Raw genomic sequence first — 17,990 nt, forward strand, 5'->3', positions numbered from 1 at the left:
GCCTAAATGCCCTCTCTAGCACTTCTCCAGGGACCCTGCCAAAAACAGGGTACTACCACTGTCCCCAGAGCACTAACATTGGTAGAAACTCGCAGGAACCACAGCTAAAGCTTGTTTTAACCACATTGCAGCATGATCCTCTTTAGCCGTTTGCACTGGACAGATGAGATTAGCATCCATGCAGCTGCACATTAGTGCCTTCAAGGCAGACAAATTGAAAAGAGCTGCTGTCAAAAGGATTTTCCTACACATACCAGTTAAATTGTCTTCTACACCAAGAATGGAAAAAAATAATCACATACAATCACTCTTCTAGATAATATGGACAAATCTTTCCATTATAACAGCTCATTCCTGGAAAAATCCCAGTGTTCGTGCTTCCTAAATCTGCAATCCTTTTGTGACACCCTACTCTACATTAGTTCCTCAGGCTATAGTTTTAGAAGACAGAAGCTTCAGCAAGATAATCACCCTGTAATGTTCTCATGTATGAGACTCCTTCCACTTGTTCTCCTCTCTGTGCTGCTGCAATTGTGTCAGAGCTGCTCTTTGTGGAGCCTGCAAACCAGGCAGCTGATTAATCCGTGCTAATTTTGATTGCTTTTGAGAAAGGGGGAGGGAAGCTCATAGCACAGCCCTGCAGGCAGAGGTACCAGCACAGCCAGAGTATGGCAAAGCCAGGGACAGAGATTCCAAAATGTAAAAATGCTGGCAAAATCCCCAGATGGTGAAATCATGCCCTTGAGCACTTACCTGTCTTCATCTTCCAGACCTTGGGTTTCCTCCTTTCTAAGGGCAACTTCTCATAAGAACCAAGAACCATGTACTACCGTTCAGTATTTATAGGCTGAAAATCTCCCAAATGAAGAGTGAGATAAGACATGCTCTGAATACATTTTTGAAGGGTAGAGAAAATCCTTTTCACTCTTCCTGGACTCTTCCTGGACTACACAGAACATCTGATGAACATGCCTTTATCCCACATGGCAGGTAACCAGCTTAGTGTTAACTGCCCATGGCAGTGGGGCTGGAACTAGATGATCTTAAGGTCCTTCCCAACCCTAGCTGTTTTATGACTCTATGGTACCAGATAGAGTAGTTTAGATGAAGAAAATAACCAGTCATAACAAAACATGGTTGCAAAACTCTGGACAATCACCATGCAACCTCTCCCCTCAAAGACAAGCAACTCACTTGGTGATGCTTTTCAGGGAAGCCAGACTAGCAGCCGAGAAATACAATCAGACCCCACCACTTCTGGCTCTGAATGCCATGGCAGCAGGAAGAGGAAGCTGGATTAGAACCTTTTCTTTCAGTTGTGAAAGTCTGAGCAGTAGAAAGGAGGGCAAGACAGAGCCCAGACTTCTCTAGACTAACCCAGAGATATTGCTCTGTATGTAATTCAGATGAAATTCAAATTGAATTTGTAATTCAAAGAAAAATATCAGCTTAAACAAAAGAAAAAAAGGAAACAGAAAAAAACACAAACCCGCATGGAAAACCATTTATTTCATCTCTATTGTCTCCATGCAGAGCAGACCAATACAGATGAAGGGGGAAAATGCATAAGAGCAGCTGAAAAAAATAGAGCTAGAAAATACGATTCTCTCTGCATTTCCAAAAGTGACAAATGTGGTGGAGTGATGCTCCATTTCCTCCCAAGGCTCCCCATCCTCAGCCCCATAGCTGATGTAGTGGAAAACTAAGGAGCCCCTCCCTCCCACAAGCCCTGTGCTACCCAGGAATCTTCCCAAGAACCGCAGACTGTCCAGGTCTGTTGTGGCAGCCAAGGAAAACAACTCAGAAATCCTTTCTTCAGTGTCATCCACTTCACATTCCTGAACGCTGAGCACTGACTGTGGTTTTCAGTCCTGGCAGGGCTGGGTGCTGATGCAACACCACCAACTCATGGGCACTCACCTGGCAATGCCTCAACTTAAATGCCAGCCTTCATCTTGGGAAACAGCAGGCACGTCTTTCCATGCAAACCTCCTTCCTCCAGACCCTACTAGAGTCCATTTAGCTCAGCTTTGGGACACCCCCAAAGCTAAAACTATAGGGTTAGCATATTCCCCCAGTCCCTGCAGGCTAACCAGATTAATCCTTCCAGGAAAGCAGGAAGTGGATGCTGCCTTCAGACTGGAGGGAGTTGTTGGCAAAGGAAGGCAACTTTTAAAAGAGGAGTAATAAAATTACACTAATCCTCGCTCACTGTTGCAGTGAAACAAGTTACTGGTATAAGCCCGGGGTAAGGAAAGGTGAAAGCATTTCAGACAGCAGCTCCTGGGCAGAGAGCACTGTGAGCATGAGCTCTCCAGCGCTCTCTGAAAACTAGGACAGGAGCTGTCATAAAAAAAGAACTGTGTCAACAGTTCAAGAATCGCTTCGGGAAGTAAATGCCTCTGCTGTGGGCAGCATACCTGCCTTGTTGCTCTGACCCAAATTGCCCTCTCAAGGCACGATCCCCCTTGATAAGGCCCTGTGCAGACTGGAGGGCTGTGCTGATTTACAGAAGCTGTTTAAGGACAGAGCTGAGTTGGTGCAATTCCCATTTTGGCACCTGTTCTCTGCAATGACTCTGCTAGTTCAATTAGACCTGTTTTTAAATAGACTTAAGCAAAGATAAGCTCTGCAGAAAGGATGATCTATTAATTGTGCACATCTCTGTGGCAACAAAACAGCCTGTGGAATGATGGCCTGGTCAACCCTGTGAGCTGGAATGCAGGAAAGCACTAGAAATGTCATTTATTTTTTATTGGTCTCAAATTGCCCAAAAATTTATCCCAAGTGTCATACAATAGAAAACTCCTCTTAAAGCACACTTACTGTAACCCTTTCTCTCCTCCTTAGCACAAAGCTTTTTCTAGACCCATTTTTTTAGCACAAAGCTCTTCCAGATACATGTTTAAAATCTTTTCCCCAGCAGTTTCACCCCTTCCCAATTCATCTCCCTCCAGCATTCTTCACTGCTGTGCCCCTTCCTTTAAGGGCTATCAGTATTATTTCTTATCCATTCATCCCCAACATACTAATTCCACTGTGAGGTAAGAAGCCCAGAAATAGGCTACCATCTATATTTTTGGTGATAGCATGCTCTTAAATAGGCTACACTGAACAGAATAAAAGCTATTGGCTGCTGACCAGGCTGTAGTGTTCAGCTATTGCCCCAGATGCCCAGACCTCTGCCACGTAGCATGCCAGGCAGGCCTAACATGCCACACTGCAAGAGAGCTCTGAAACTTGGTGTGGGGCAGCTGGTGGGTGACAGCAAGCTCAGCCATGTTCAGCTAATGGTTATGAGAAGAGGGAGCTCAGTCACAACAGCTTCCTTCCAGCTGTAGGGGAGCTGGTAGCATGGCAACAGAAGAAACATTTACTGACCATTTTTCAGATAAAGAGGCTGTGGTGGTATTGGAGTGGTTAGGGCTGAGGCAAGTAATCACCAAGCTGAGCCATTTAATTAGTGACCTATCCTAAAGTGCCTCAAGCTTTTGGCTTGATTTTTACATAAACAAATACAAAACAGACCAAAGATGTGGACTGCTGAGGCTAAAACTACCTTTAGGAACAAGTGATATCAACGAAAAGCTGAAGATCAAGTTGGAAAGGGTCTTTCCCCTCTGTCTCGTAGCACCGTGAACTCCTCATGGGTAGGGAGTTCTGGCTAAAGCTGTTGGCTTATTGTTGCTTTGCCATCTCTGTTCTGCCTCCAGCCCTTAAAAGTGGTAGGAAAAGTCCTTCCTCTTCATCAGCTATAGGAATGACCTCTGTTGTTTTCACACAAGAGCTTGGGAGGTGTGGTTCCATCAGACTGAACCAAACAAAACATTGTCCATTTGCTGTGGAGCAGTTTTCAGTTCATTTCTGCTCACTGCATCTTTTGCTCCATAAAAGTAATAAAAAGGAGAAAATAAAAGGAAGCCCTGATGTGTGGATTTTAGCAGAACAGGGATAGGAGAGCCAGAGAATGAGGTCCTGCACACCCAGAACTCTTTCTCACCTGCTTCTCATACTAGCAGCCAGATCTGCACACACACGCATAGGAAGTAACTTTAAGTGTTCCTTATTGCTTTGTAACAGCTCAGAGTCACTGTGGTGGCTCTGGGAGGCATCATGAGGTCTTCGCAGAGGTCACTCAGTTGTGAGCGAGAGTAGCACCATGACTGTAATGCCTGTACACAGGAGCAGGATTTGCTGCAGGGAGTTCCTGATAAAGAAACAGCAAAATTAGGAGGAGACATTGACACTCCCAGTAGGCAGCAGTGTAAAGGCTCACGAATGTTCTTTGCCCTTCCAAACCTACAACAAGGAGAACACAACAGCTGCATGAAGCCGCTGACACAGCTGAGAAGACTCTTTCCCAGCACCTCAAGCAAAGTTGTCATCTATAAACTGACATGTTTTTGTTCCACTCAGCTGCAAGGCCCAGATTCAAGTTTCAAAAATCAATCTAAGCCGTTCATGCAGCCACCCGGGTGTACATTCCCGTCCTTTCTCTCGCAAGAGCACCAGCGCTTCTGCAGCATGTTCACAGGTACGTTAGGGACCTCATCCAGCTGACAACTAGTTATGAAAAATGAAAACAAGCTGATGAATTTTGCCCTTCTTTTAGCACCATCTCAGGCGTTATGCTGGATTGAAGTGACTGTGTACCCACCGCCTCTATGTACGCTGCCAAGAGCTCTGCTAGCGCAAGAGGTTACCAACCCAAAAGCAAGCTCCCGACTTGTCATGAACATTTCTCCACTGCCACTCCTCCGTGCCAGCATATCTTAGAGTGCCTTTACTATGGTACAGCTGGATTTGGACCTACTAAAGCCTTAATCAACTGCAAGAAACTACAATAATACAGATAAGGGGAGGCGAAATATACCAGAATATATACCAGGTTAGAAGAGAGATGACTGAGGTGGGATACAGTTACAGACTACAAAATGCTGAATGATAAAGAGAAGAAAACTATGATTTCCTACTGACAAAGCGACATCTAATCAGAGTTAATAAGCAAGAGGCTAAAAAACAATTGAGAAGCACCATTTGTGTGTCCTCAACATAAAAAGGACATGGAACTGTTGGAACAAGTCCAGAGGAGACCACAAGGATGATCAGGGGACTGGAGCACCTCCCATATGAAGATAGGCTGAGAAAGTTGGGGCTGTTCAGCCTGGAGAAGAAAAGGCTGCATGGAGACCTCAGAGCAGCCTTCCAGTATCTGAAGGGGGCCTATAGGGTTGCTGGGGAGGGACTCTTCATTAGGGACTGTAGTGATAGGACAAGGGGTAATGGGTCAAAACTTAAACAGGGGAAGTTCAGGTTAGATATAAGGAGGAAATTCTTTCCTGTTAGGATGGTGAGGCACTGGAATGGGTTGCCCAGGGAGGTTGTGAATGCTCCATTCCTGGCAGTGTTCAAGGCCAGATTGGACGAGGCCTTGGGTGATATGGTTTAGAGCGAGGTGTCCCTGCCCATGGCAGGGGGTTGGAACTGGATGATCTTAAGGTCCTTTCCAACCCTAACTATTCTATGATTCTAGTTAACACTGTGCAGTCCAACTATGCAACCCTGCTGCCAAAGAGAGATCACAGAAGCCCAAAGTAATGGATAGATCAAAAGGGGATGAAAGCATGTGAAGGGTAGGTTCATGTGTGGTTATCAGGCACACACAGCTCTATGAGGCCCTAGTTCAGGCAGCCCTCAAGTCAGTACATGCCAGAAGCTGACAAGACAGACTGGGGAATGGGTCACCTTGCTAAATGTTTGTGAGTAACCTGTTACATACTGTGCCAGCACAGTCTTTGGGACTGACCCAGTTGAAGATTCTCATGTTTAATAGGGTCTTTGTAGTCCCATATAAAGGCAATACCACCCAGCAGTGCAGTCTAAATTCCAGCCTTGCCCATGAGATTTGGAAAACTGCCACTCATGTGGTACCAGAACAGGCATGGGGAAGGACTGTATCCCTATTCCCTGTCAGCAAGAACTGCTGCAGCAGAACAGGAGGGAGCACTTACCAAGGATTCTTTTCCTCCAAGAGATCAGGCACAACATTTACCAAGGCAATATACAGAAATCCTCCAGAAGTGAAAGGAAGGATCCAGGCTACTGTTTCCCCTGCACAAATACAGAAAGCTTTGGTTATTACTGAGACAAAGCCAGGGAGAAAACACAGATGAGAAGGAAGAAAGACACATGGGAACTAAAGCATTCCTACAGAGGTGCCATCAGGGAGCCCTACCTGCTCCTTTTGGCGACTGAGCACATATTGCAAAACAGGCTCCTAGAATCCCTCCCAAAGCTGTGGAAAGCTGCATCTTGGCTGCACTCCAGCGGTCAAAGCCAGCCCGAAGTAGGATTGCAAAGTCTCCAACCTAAGAAAACCAAGAGCTGACAGTTAATGAATATAAATAGGAATGGCTGCCCTATCCCTGCAAGAGTTCAAAGCCAGGCTGGACAGGGCTTGGAGCAACCTGGTCTAGTGGAAGGTGTCTCTGCCCATGGCAGGGGTTTGGAACTACAACATGCCTAAGGTCCCTTCCAACAGAAACCATCCCATGATTCTCAGTCACAAAGTTCATCCATAACAAGACCAGTGCTTCAAGACTGTTTCTAGTTTTCCATGTCACCAGTCTTCCAGAGGAAGCAGCTTTTAAAGGGACAAGAAAATGTTAACCAGACCCAGCCCTCCTCTTAGTAGATGAAACACCCTTCGAACCCCTCATGACAGCAGAATACAAACCCCTCTCACCTCATGTGGGATTTCATGCAGGAGAATGGCCATTGTGGTTAGGAATCCAACCTGCAGCAGAGAGAAGGTGATAAGGAAACAGTCCCTCAGCTCTGAGAGATGAGGCTTTCATCAGCATGTCAAGGGGCCTTTCTCCAAGTTAAGGCTTGTTACAGTGCAAATAACTAACATGACCCAAATCAGAAGAAGCTCTCTGTCAGAAGGGCTGCTTTTTACTTCCATTTCTCCAGAAAATAGAAAACATCACACATCTTTGGGCTTTTTGCATGTTGAATCACACCTGAGAACAGGCTTCTTCAGTTTAGTACACAGCTGGTGACAGAAACCTTACCTTTCTGCTAACCAGGAAGCTGGCTGCTACTGCCAGGCCGTGTGTAAAGTTATCAATGGTGTTGGCCAGCAGATTGAGGTATCCGCTAATCTGCAAAGAGAAGGAAGAGCCCCTGATAAAGAAAGAGACATAACAAGATAAAAGAAAGCACATGGCTTAGACACAAGTTATATAGAGGCACGATCTCCTGGGAAAGGTCAGGACATGGCTCTTCTGGTGAAGATCTTAAACTATGTCAGTGCTCAAGTTCAAATTCAGTATTATGTTCATTTTGACCGTAAGCTAACTTTTAGGGTAGGCAAGTATTGTCCGAGATGAGGATAATCATCTTATGCACATGACAGAGCTCTAGAAACAGAGACAGGAATGTGAGGAAAGCCAAAATACAAGAATGTGTCTGATTGCAAGTTGAAAACCTTGTAGGTTACCCTGACTAATTTACACAGGTGACTGGCTTCAGGTATGACCTGACCTTGTTTTCTAGTCCCGTACTTTAATACCCAACTGTTAAATACCCCTGCTTTAAAAAGCTGGCAAGAACAATTCAACAGAACAAATGCTGCTGAAATTGCTTTTTATAACTAAACAAATCTTCAAACAATGTTCTAAAAAAGCTTATGCTTGTGGGTTTGCTTTACCCTTAACAAAGAATAAAAAGAGAAGACAGTGATGACAGTCACCAAAAAAACACCTACTAGAGGGCTGGACAGCATGTCCCTGCATTTACATACAAACACATTCTTAAAATTGTAAGTATAAAGCAGTTCCATCCTCACAAGGCCATCCCTATGTTGAGACTCCCCTGTCATGCTATGGTCATCTCCAGACAAATTCTGATTCTCTGAGTGATTTGACCCAAAGCTCTTCTGCTCACAGGTTTCTGGGCCTTTTTTCCCCATCAGGTTTAACAAAAACTACTCTGTGTGGGTCCTGAGACACTGCAGTTTGAATTGTTATCAAATCAGGTGTTGGCCCATACATCAGACTCTCTCTGCGCTGCAAGAAGTAAGCTGGCATATATTAACTCCAGTTACATGGCAGCATCCAGTGAGTGGAGAGACTGTCTAGAAGCTGTGTTATTGACCTCTTATTTCACCATAGCATGAGATGCCAAAGTTCAGCTAGGAAAAAACACAAGTGCCGATGGGTTTCAAGAGCCCTTTCTGGTCTCCTGCTCTTCCCTGTCTGTATCAAACTCTGCTTGGGGCATCTTTTCTTCCTGCCATATGGGGCTTTCTGTCAAGTCTTTCTCTCCAATGTGCCACTTTTCTGCAGGGCACTTCTACTGCACAAACTTAGGACATCTTTAGAAGCTGTAAACTTTACAAAACTGCATTGACAACTAAACTGATGACTAAATATGAAAATAAAGAATTAAGCAAAGCCTACCTGCAGATCATGTTAAGTAAATAATCTAAGTACCATCTCCACAATGGATGCCGAAGTTCCCTGCATGCTTTGGTAAGAAAGGGAACACAAAGGGATGCAGGCAGGCAGACTCATAAACACGGCAGCTTTACTTCTCCCTCCTCATTTTTAGTCAAATATGACTGTAATATTCTTGCTTTTCATGTTGTGAATTTATGTGATTGCTTTTTCCCCACAAGCTAGTAATAATTATTCACAGAAGTTTTACACAAAAATGTTTTCCCATACCACTGTCGAGGGAAAAAATAGGCCTCATGATTAAAACATGATGACATTTTTTTTTGTCAGTGGCTTGGGCAAAAGCTGTCACTGAAAGAAGCAAAGCCTTGGAGAGCTCAGAAATAAATTGGGTTGATGTGACAGTTATGAGTCTCTGACATTTACATTCTGTGAATCCCTAATAGGATGTTCTCATTGCTCATAAAGAGCACAGCCAGATGAAGTGTTTATGTTCATGCTTCAGAATTAATGTCACTGTGCAATAAAACACACTTCTACAAACCAGCAAGGACCTCATGTGCCATAGGAAAAAAGAAAGAATATGCAATGCAGAAGTACTCTACAACATTTTTACTTGCTAAGGGAATGAAGGCTGCAATGCAGGGCAGAACTGATCTATGTTTGGGTGCAAAGGAAGCCTCCCACCTGCAGTTTTCAAGCTAGGACAAATTATTACAGCAGCAGCCATAGAGCAGATCTAATATAAATGGACAGAGGATGACCAACAGCTTACTAGTCATTAAGCCCTGTAAGGCGACTATTTTTGTTTAAATAGTATATTTCCCTTTTTGTTTTCTGAACGCAAAAAGGGGGATTATAGAGCAAACAGTAGAACCCAAGAAGCCTGGTGTGCCACAGTTTCTGTCTTTTATTTGTAGGCACCTACTTTGTTCACTTCCAGCAATGCTGTTCCCTGTATGTCCCTTCCCCACCCTGCACTGCATGAGAGTCACTTCCCCAAACCAGAGGGGCAGTGAGACCTACCTGCTGCTCTGCCAACCAACCGGACCTACCAAGCAGCACCTAAGTTCTGCCCCAGTCTGTCAACAGGACATTAGTTTGCATTCCTCCTCTACCACCATGCTGATTTTTATGGAGCTTGCAGGAATTTGATTACCCTCAAGACTTCTCTCCTCCCTTGAACTCGAGCAAAATTAATTATGGGTTCAAAAGTTATTGAAAATGAAGGGCAGAACAGATGGACAGACAGATGGAATGACTGCTTATGTTGTTGCCTAAGGAAACAGGCTAACAACGGAGGAAGATCTCGGTGGTTTTGGTAATTTCCGCCCTGCCAGAAAGACTATTAAAATACTGAGATGATATGCTCTGAAAGCAGAAAGTTAAAACTACATGTTAACTCATTAGTTTCTGTTTCATGCACATTGACAAGAGCCAATAGACAAGAAGGGCTCTCCATGGTTGTCTAGACCTTCTACATAACACAACTGAAAGAATCTCATTCAATTTATGCATGAAGCCCATTGTTTCTTAAGATATAGCGTACTTTGTAGAAAGCAGCTTAAATCACAGCTTAATGCCCACAAGTGACAAGGAATCTACTATGTCTCTAAAGTAAGTTGGTCCACTGAGAAGTTACCATCAGTTACAGAGTTGTCTTTGATTTCTAGTCTGCTACTGTTTGGTATAGCTTTAACTACTGAAATTTAGTCATGCCTCTTACATGGGTGTTAGTATCCTTTAAGTCAGCCCTGATCTGTTACATTTACAGAGCTGAAGTCTAAAGAAAGCCACTTCTTATCACATACAGCAAACCTAAAATAATTATTTCAGCTCCTTCCTGACCCCTTTAGTAGTATTTTGGATATATTGAATAACACTACTGGAAAAAGACAAGATAGCTGTTTCGTTACTGCTATACAGAAAGAGGAACACTTGCCTCTTCTCTTAGATACTATTTCCTACTCACCCATCCTCCTGGTTATAGCATCATGATGGAAGACTGTGTTCAAACAGTTTCCTACTGTGATTCTCATACCTTTTTCCAAGGCATTGAATTCTTAGAAACTGTCCCTCTCTTATAAATATGATCTGCATTCTTTCTAATCTATTCCTTAATATTTGCATGGATCAAAACATGCTAAAAATCCAGCTCTTTTGGTAAGTTACTCTGTTTAGCCAGTATCACTGACCTCATGCAGCCACAATGTGCCATTGATGTAGTAGGGGTTTTATAAACAATCACTTAGAAAAATCATAAACCAGTGAACAAATGTAAGGGAGGCTGCATTAATCCAGTCCTTGATATTACAGAATCACTGATTTTTAACAGAGCTAATATTAGCGAAGTTGATTTCATGCAGTACTAGTTTTATTAGAATGTGGGAGAAAGTTATGTTTTCTATTCATTTCTCAGCATCGTTACCTTCATCAAACAATCTCACAACTGAATAAAAGGCAGGGAAAAAACGTTTGGTTGACAAGAATTTATCTTCCATAAAATCTTATCAATCAACATTAATTTTATTATATTTTTTTAATTGGGACCAGTCCCTGAGCAATTGTATCCCCCCATCAGTGTTTCCTTTCTACTTGCAATCACTGGTAAACTAATCATCCTCCAAGTCTCTGGTTCCTTATATAGACCTTTCTAAAATAACGGCACGGTGTTTCATAACTCAGTAATACTGGTTTCTTCTTCTCTATCACCTCTAGAATGCAGCACCCTGCAGCTTGTGCAGTGTCTGTAGAGGTTATATGAATGTGACAGCCTCAAAGATTCCCAGTGACCTCAGCGTATCTTCCACATCATGTAGTAAGAGCTATGAAGTTACAGCAAAACAGATTTAAAACAGAAAGACAGAAGAGCCTCTGACTGATCACATATCCAGGTTTGGGCTAGTTCATGCAACCACACTTTCTGTTCATAGTCACTCTCCTTCCATCCTGCCCATTTTTATGGGCTTTCCAACTCAAATCATAGGCCCTCCTTCACCAAAGCAGTCATTTATTCTCTCACTTGTCATGTTCACCCAGACAAGCGTTTCCACCATGCAAAGACAGTACCATAAAACTGAAAGCAAAGCCAAGCTAAAGGTTAGCCTGATAGCACAGTACTCCTTTTCCCTTCTCCACCTGCTAAGCTGATGCAAGAAGTGAAGTTAGGAGAGAAATAAACATAGGGAGAGGAAGGGAAGCACCAACTCTTTGCCAGGTGACATCCAGTGCAAAGGAATTGTTGGGAAATAAAGATTTGGAAGCAAAAGCGGACAAGAAGCATTTTCTGACTGCAAATAAACTGATACGAGAAACAGAACTTTTAAGTTTTGCAGTGGATAGCTTCAACTGTGAAAATGCTTCCAAAAGGTGCCCTAAAAGGAAACATGCAGCTCACAACTGGTACAATGGAGGCAACAGAGAACAGAGAAATCACAGCACAAAAAATTAAGCAAATAAAGATATAATGACTGTAAGACATAGAGTAACCAAATGTGAAAGTACTGTACTTTGGACTCAGGATTCAGCCAAAACACACAGCATCAGACGTATGCCTTCATAAGAGGGATTTGCCTCTTTGGCATAAGCCGCAGTGCAGATCTCTCCCAAATCCTCCATTTCCTCCCTGCTATGACCCACACAGACACACTGACAGAGCAAATTAAGCACAACTCACTCAAGCATGGAATTCCTCACTCAAGCACAGTTTTTTCCACAGACAACTCCTGAATTTTAAAACAGGTGCCCCAATAACATAATATGTGAAGGTGAGTTTCTGGGTCTCTTACCTTGATTCTGTTGTCTGTTGGACAGGACCGGCGGGAAGAGCCATTACACTGAGCTAAATCTGTTCCTGCTCTATGGGATTGGCCTGCCACCTTTGGCAGTGCATAGCCACTTCCATTTGGAATCTTTCCAGCTGGTGCTTTGGAATCATAGACCTAAATTGGGGGAAAACAAGTTGTCACTCCCTTTTTGTCAGTGATGAATAAGCAGGAATCAGGGTCAGAAATTCAATCTTCACCCTTAAGTCTTTTGTCCTTCCAATGCAAATCAGCAGCTCTGGCACTCTGCGTTAATAACAACTGTCAGAAATGAGACAGATTTCAGGGCGCATCGTGACACCTGCACTGTGAGGCAAGAACAAAGACTTCCCAATCACCCAGAGAAGGAAAGTAGAAAGAGAAGAGGAACTGGAATGACATTCCCTTGGCATAAGCCAGGTTCCTCTGGAAAGGCAAGGGACTGAGCCTGTGTCTTCTGCTGGAAGCCGCTGCCCAGAGAAATACACCTCCACCTGGGCAGGGGATGGAGCAAAGACAGTTTTGCTCTCCCCAGTGCATCAGAGTAACTAAGTCAAGAGAATTATTCTATAGCTGGGATTTGTCAGCTTCCAAGTAACAAAATGTTCCCCTCAGACATCAGTCTCTCTGTAAATGAAAAGATTAAGTTCCTTTCAGACATTAAAGTCTCATGTCAAGTCAAAGCAACACCTAATTGCTCTTCTGCAGTGCCTGACCTGCCGTCTCACCTCTCAAAAGTCATGGTACAGGAAGGGCTGAACAGTCTGCAGGAGTTGCTGTTAGGTGTTTTGCAGATGTCTGAGGACTGACTGTTCTCTCCTTCTGATACCTCTGCCTATACTGCCCCTTTGCAGCTGGGTGACCTTCCTCTGAACCATTACTTAGTATTACCTGGTAAACATGTTTTACCACACAAATTTACCTAAACAAATGCCTGGTCCAGGCCATACCCAATATGGGCCATACCCATACTCATGGCAGTGAGGAAGGTTTCCAGAGAAGGCTGGCCTTTGTCCCAAATGAGGACCCAGAAGGTGAATGAGTCATGATGGCTCAGTGGAACACGCATCAGCAAGCTGTCTTCCCTCAAACCTTGGCTGAGCAACAGTCTCATCTGCAAAGTGCTCCAGCTCCCAGTCCACATAACAAGGGAGCTCTCTTTCACACATACCACATCAAGAACAAAAGTAGCCTTGAAGTGAGATATCTCAGCTAAAACCACAAAACCAAAGCTCAGAGATAAAACCCCTTCTTCTAAAGCCCACTGTCAAAGAAGTGGCAAAAAGCAGCCAAAGGGCATTGACAAGATATTCACAGCTCCAGGATCATTTGCTGTGCCTGTCAGATAGGGCAGATGAGGTGTTTAGTACAGTGCTCCAACCATAGCAGTGCTCCCTCCCCTCTGGCTGCAAACTTACCACACCAGGGCACTCCTCTTCTTCCTCTAGGAAGATCTTCTCTAGCACCAGGAAGGTCAGGAAACCAATGATCACCCAGAGACCCAGTAGCTTCTGCTGCTGAAAGGTCTGCCTTTCTGAGGGACAAGAGAGACATCCTCATGACAGTACTAAGTGCACAGCATCCCCCACATGTGAACCCATCCTGCCCCAGACAGTTTAACTAGCAGTTCCATAAACTACAATGGAAAGACCTCCTGTGAGGAATCAACTCATCTCAAAGCAAATTAGTTTAACTCGCTCATTCTTGACCTAATAGATATCCTCATTTTGGAAACAGAGCGAGAGCCCCCTTTTGCTTCAGTTGTGCAATCCAGAGTATTGCCTGACAAGACTGGGAATTTCACTGAGCTCCAGAGGCAAGTGAAGGTTACATCAACAAAAATCCTGCAGCTGCATCTACTGAACAGCAAGCCCTGACACGAAATCTGCCATTAGTGGAGCTACAGACCCACCTTCCCCTTTCTGCCACACCTGCACAAGTTATGAAGCCCAAAGCTATAAACTTTCGTTTCAATTACAGCCAAGCTCGTGAGATAATCACCCATTCAGCCTGGCTGCGGACATGGAGACTGCACGGCAATGGAAGAACAGAACGACTCTGTAATGGGGCTTACATGGGTCAAGGAAACCTTTATGCTTCAGGACAGCCTGGCAGAAGCAAACAAGCTAGAGCAGAAAAACAGAGCAATTTGGGAAGCACTGTAGAAAGGGGGGGGAAAAAGCACAGCAAGTTCTGCTGGCAGTGCTAGAGCTGAGGAAGAAAAGGACCAAAGGCCCAGCAGATTTGAAGTCCCAGGACACAGGAGCAAGGAAGCCTGGGAAACCCAGCACATCCTTGCCCCCTCTCTCACATTCTTAGTAGGGAAATGATTCCTTGGTGTCTCAACAGCTGGGATGCAGCACCATTTGCCTTCTATGCCTTTGGTTTGCTGAAGCGGACAGATACAATCATTACAGGTTTCAACAACCCTTCTGATGGGTGAAGTAGATACACAGGCACCACAAGCTATGTCCCAGCCCAGTGTTCAGCTCAGTGGCAGACAGAGGTTTCTATCACCTGCATTTCCCTTTTTCTGCATATCCATTTTCCTTTTCACCATGGTTTTGTAGACAATTTTCCATGAATTCTCCTTGAGCAAAGACTGAGAGGGCAACACATTTGGGCTTCCATAGATGGAAGTGAAGGAGTTCCAGTTAGTCCCAAAAAACAGGCTCCAGAACCAACACAGTTATAGGGACAGATTTATAGACAAGATGGTCCTGATGGGGCAGAACCCCTGCCTGAGATGGTGCACGTGTTCATGTACCAGACCACTCACACATTTATAACTTCCCTTCACGTTAAAGTAGCATCCCCTTCCTTTACAGAAAGGACCAAGGAAAACCAACAGAGATTTACAGGTGTCTAAAGCAAGATAGGAGAAGTTGACAGACAAGAAATCCATTGCAAGGATACAAATAAAATAAAACCATGGCTAATCTCCGAATCTTCAGAGGACTGCAGAGTACAAAGATGAAGTATCACATGTGTCTTCAAGACGGAATGTAGCAGTGGGCATAGCGCAGACTGCTTCTAGGCGCATAAAGCTCTCATACCTGTCGTTGCACTGCATGTGTAGGCCCAGGCTTCAGGAAGCAGGTGCAGAAACACATTCCCCAATAGCCCACCAATTGCAAAACTCAGCAACTGCTTCAGACGGTGTGATCCAGCTAAAAAAAATCCAAACCAAACACTGATCACAACTCAGCAGGAGCCAAAACATCTCCAGCTGAGATTTTGCACAGAGAAACCTGTATTAGAAGCATCTGCAAAGCAAGCTTTCAAAGGAGAGAGCACGGAACAAACAGCCGGGGTCCCTGCACCACTTGGCTGAGACAGCAGTGAGTGGGAGGTTCTGGACCAAGCAGGGTGCTAAACAAACAATACCCTTTGTACAAGCTCCGTCCTGGGCTTGCGTTTGTCCAAGGACTCCCTGTCAAATTTGCAGGTATGGACTAAAGCATCAGAAAAGGACTGTCTGTTTTAGAGGACAGTATTTCTGTGACAAGGTCCTGTTCATCACCGTGGCATTTAGTAACAACCCAGGACTTCTGGCTTCAGAAAGGCTAAGGCATGTAGCAGGCTTACCTTCTGACCTCAGAGCAGCTCCTGTCTCAAACGGGATCACCAGCAAGGGGAAGACCCCACTCAGCCCCACCATGAACGAACCGATGAGGGAACAGATCCAGGCATCCAGGCGCTCGATGCTGAAAAGGTTCCCCAAGGATGGTGTCTCCTTCTCACACAGAGGACCAGAACTTGCAGCAACATGACCTGCCGGGAGCTGCTGAGCTTCACAGGCCACAATCAGGAACAAGGAGAGCGTCCCATCAAGCAGAAGCTTTTGCTTTGTCATCGCTAAGAGGTCTCAGCCGGGCTGGCCAATCTCTAAAGAGAGCAAAGGAGAGCAGTCCTGACAGAGTGCTGGAGATGCCCTACTACCATCCCAGAGGAAAGGCCTTGATCACACCATCCCCTCCCTCAGCACCCTAGCACAGGTAACAAACATCTGAAACTCTTCCTGATTTCAACACAGCACTAAAGAACAGAGAGGCTGCTCAGGTGTATGACACTGCACATGAAACATCTTTTAAGCTTGGCTTTCAGCACCTCCCCTCAGGGGGCTGGAATAAGGACTTCCTTATGTGTCCTGAGGCTTCAGTGAAAGGTATTGTCCAGAGATGCTACCCAGGTAAATCTCTTTGCCACGGAACAGCATCCGTGTAACAAATGAGGGTGCAAGACAGGCAACCTAACAGAGGTCTGTGAAAGCACGAGTGGTGTAAAGATGGTGAACAGGGGTAGGTTATTCACCATCTCTTCAGATGTTCAGTACTGCCAGCCACCACGTGAAGCCAGTGAGAGTCAGCTTCATTCAAAACAAATGTGACTCTTCATCAGCACATAGCTTGTGTGGTAGCTTCTCCAATATGGAAAATCTTACATGGATTACACAGAAGACAGGACAAGTAGTAAAGAAATCTCTTGATCGCTCATGGTTAGACAGCTCACATTAGACTCGGGAAATACCCTTATCTGAAAGGAGCTGGATGAGTAGCTGGAAAATATCATATATACTTGTCCTATCTTTATTCTTTTGTGGAAGGGCATGGGTTAGATGGTCCCTTAGTCAAAACCAGCACAGCTGTTACTAAGAACAATTCAGTCACAAGAAAACTGGAGAGAAGCAGGCATGTTAGAAGAGGTAAATAAGGATAATTACACTCTCACAGGCAATCAGGAAGGAAAACCAAATGATGCAAAGGCTGAAATGCAAACACTCTTTCAGTCTCCAGAAGAATGAAATGTGACAAGCAAGATTAATTTGGAAATGGGGGAAAAGAGCAGGTTAGAAAAGAACAGCTTAAAAATGTTCACAGAACAGCTTTAGATGGAGAGGGAATAATGGCATTCACCTGAAGGCATGTAAGAAACCAGTCAAAGTAATCTCTGAAGCGTTAGTGACCATCTTTGAACAGGGAAGGCTACAGGAGGCTGGAGAAGCATCATGCCTCACCTACCTTTATAAAAAGAAAAAAAAAGGTGGCAGAAGACTTAAGAAGTTACAGACCAGTAACTTCAATCCTCTGACAGACTCTTGATCAAGTTAAATGATCAGTTTGTAGTTACCTATAAGATAAGAAAGTAATAAAGATAGCAAAGCATTAAGTAACAGCCAGACAGAAAGGGGCCTGACACTATCAGGACAAAATTCAAGGTGCTGGAACCAATCTGAGGGCTTACGGCAGCCCAAAAGGGCAGTGGTGCCCCTTGTCCCCCACTCCCTGATGAAGCATCAAAGCATCCCCCCCCAGTGCTCACACCTGGCTCCATAAGCACAACAAACTAGCAGGAAAAAACTATGTATTTTTAAAGGCTTCAACTTTTCCCAGTTTCAGTCCCTGAACCAAATCCCTGCAGGAGGAAGGCCCAGCTGCAGTGAGAAATCAAATATTAAGGACAGGGCCCCATGGCTCCTGTGGAGGAGAACAGTGAACTCCAAGCACAGTGAGCAGAGACATCAGGAGCAGGGAGGATGCAAGGAACCACATTTGGTGGCAAGATAATGTCTGATCAAGTGCAAACTCTACTGACCTGTACAAACCCCATCACTTTTCTTAATTGTTACTATTTCATAAGGAAAAAATACTCTCAACGTAGCAAATTCAGGGGTTTGTGGCATCTTATCGCAGTGTTTTGATGTGGCTGCAGGAAACCAACTACC

The 17,990-nt window shown here is 44.4% G+C and overlaps 1 protein-coding gene across 1 annotated transcript; it reads right to left on the minus strand.

Moving 5' to 3' along the window:
- Nucleotides 1-1,489: 1,489 nt before the first annotated feature.
- Nucleotides 1,490-17,544, minus strand: SLC39A13 (solute carrier family 39 member 13). The gene is made up of 10 exons (XM_061343660.1): nt 17,287-17,544; nt 15,854-16,153; nt 15,322-15,435; nt 13,684-13,799; nt 12,251-12,403; nt 7,077-7,166; nt 6,746-6,796; nt 6,236-6,368; nt 6,012-6,111; nt 1,490-4,207 (listed from the first exon to the last, which is right to left on the minus strand). The coding sequence occupies exons 2-10, from the start codon at nt 16,119-16,121 to the stop codon at nt 4,132-4,134; spliced, it is 1,101 nt and encodes a 366-aa protein (XP_061199644.1). The 5' UTR covers nt 16,122-16,153; nt 17,287-17,544; the 3' UTR covers nt 1,490-4,131.
- Nucleotides 17,545-17,990: the final 446 nt, after the last annotated feature.

The sequence above is a fragment of the Neopsephotus bourkii genome, unplaced genomic scaffold, assembly GCF_033783945.1.
Source record: "Neopsephotus bourkii isolate Nb327-2 ecotype Australia unplaced genomic scaffold, CSIRO-AGI_Nbou_v1 NB_1825, whole genome shotgun sequence".
NCBI classification, from domain to species: Eukaryota; Metazoa; Chordata; class Aves; order Psittaciformes; family Psittacidae; genus Neopsephotus; species Neopsephotus bourkii.

Coding starts and splice junctions, on each gene's coding strand:
- SLC39A13 (XM_061343660.1), bottom strand. CDS start 16,121: ATGACAAAGCAAAAGCTTCTGCTTGATGGGACGCTCTCCTTGTTCCTG. Junction 15,436..15,853: donor AGCTGCTCTGAGGTCAGAAG/GTAAGCCTGCTA, acceptor GATTTTTTTTAG/CTGGATCACACCGTCTGAAG. Junction 13,800..15,321: donor CACATGCAGTGCAACGACAG/GTATGAGAGCTT, acceptor CTTGTCCCTCAG/AAAGGCAGACCTTTCAGCAG.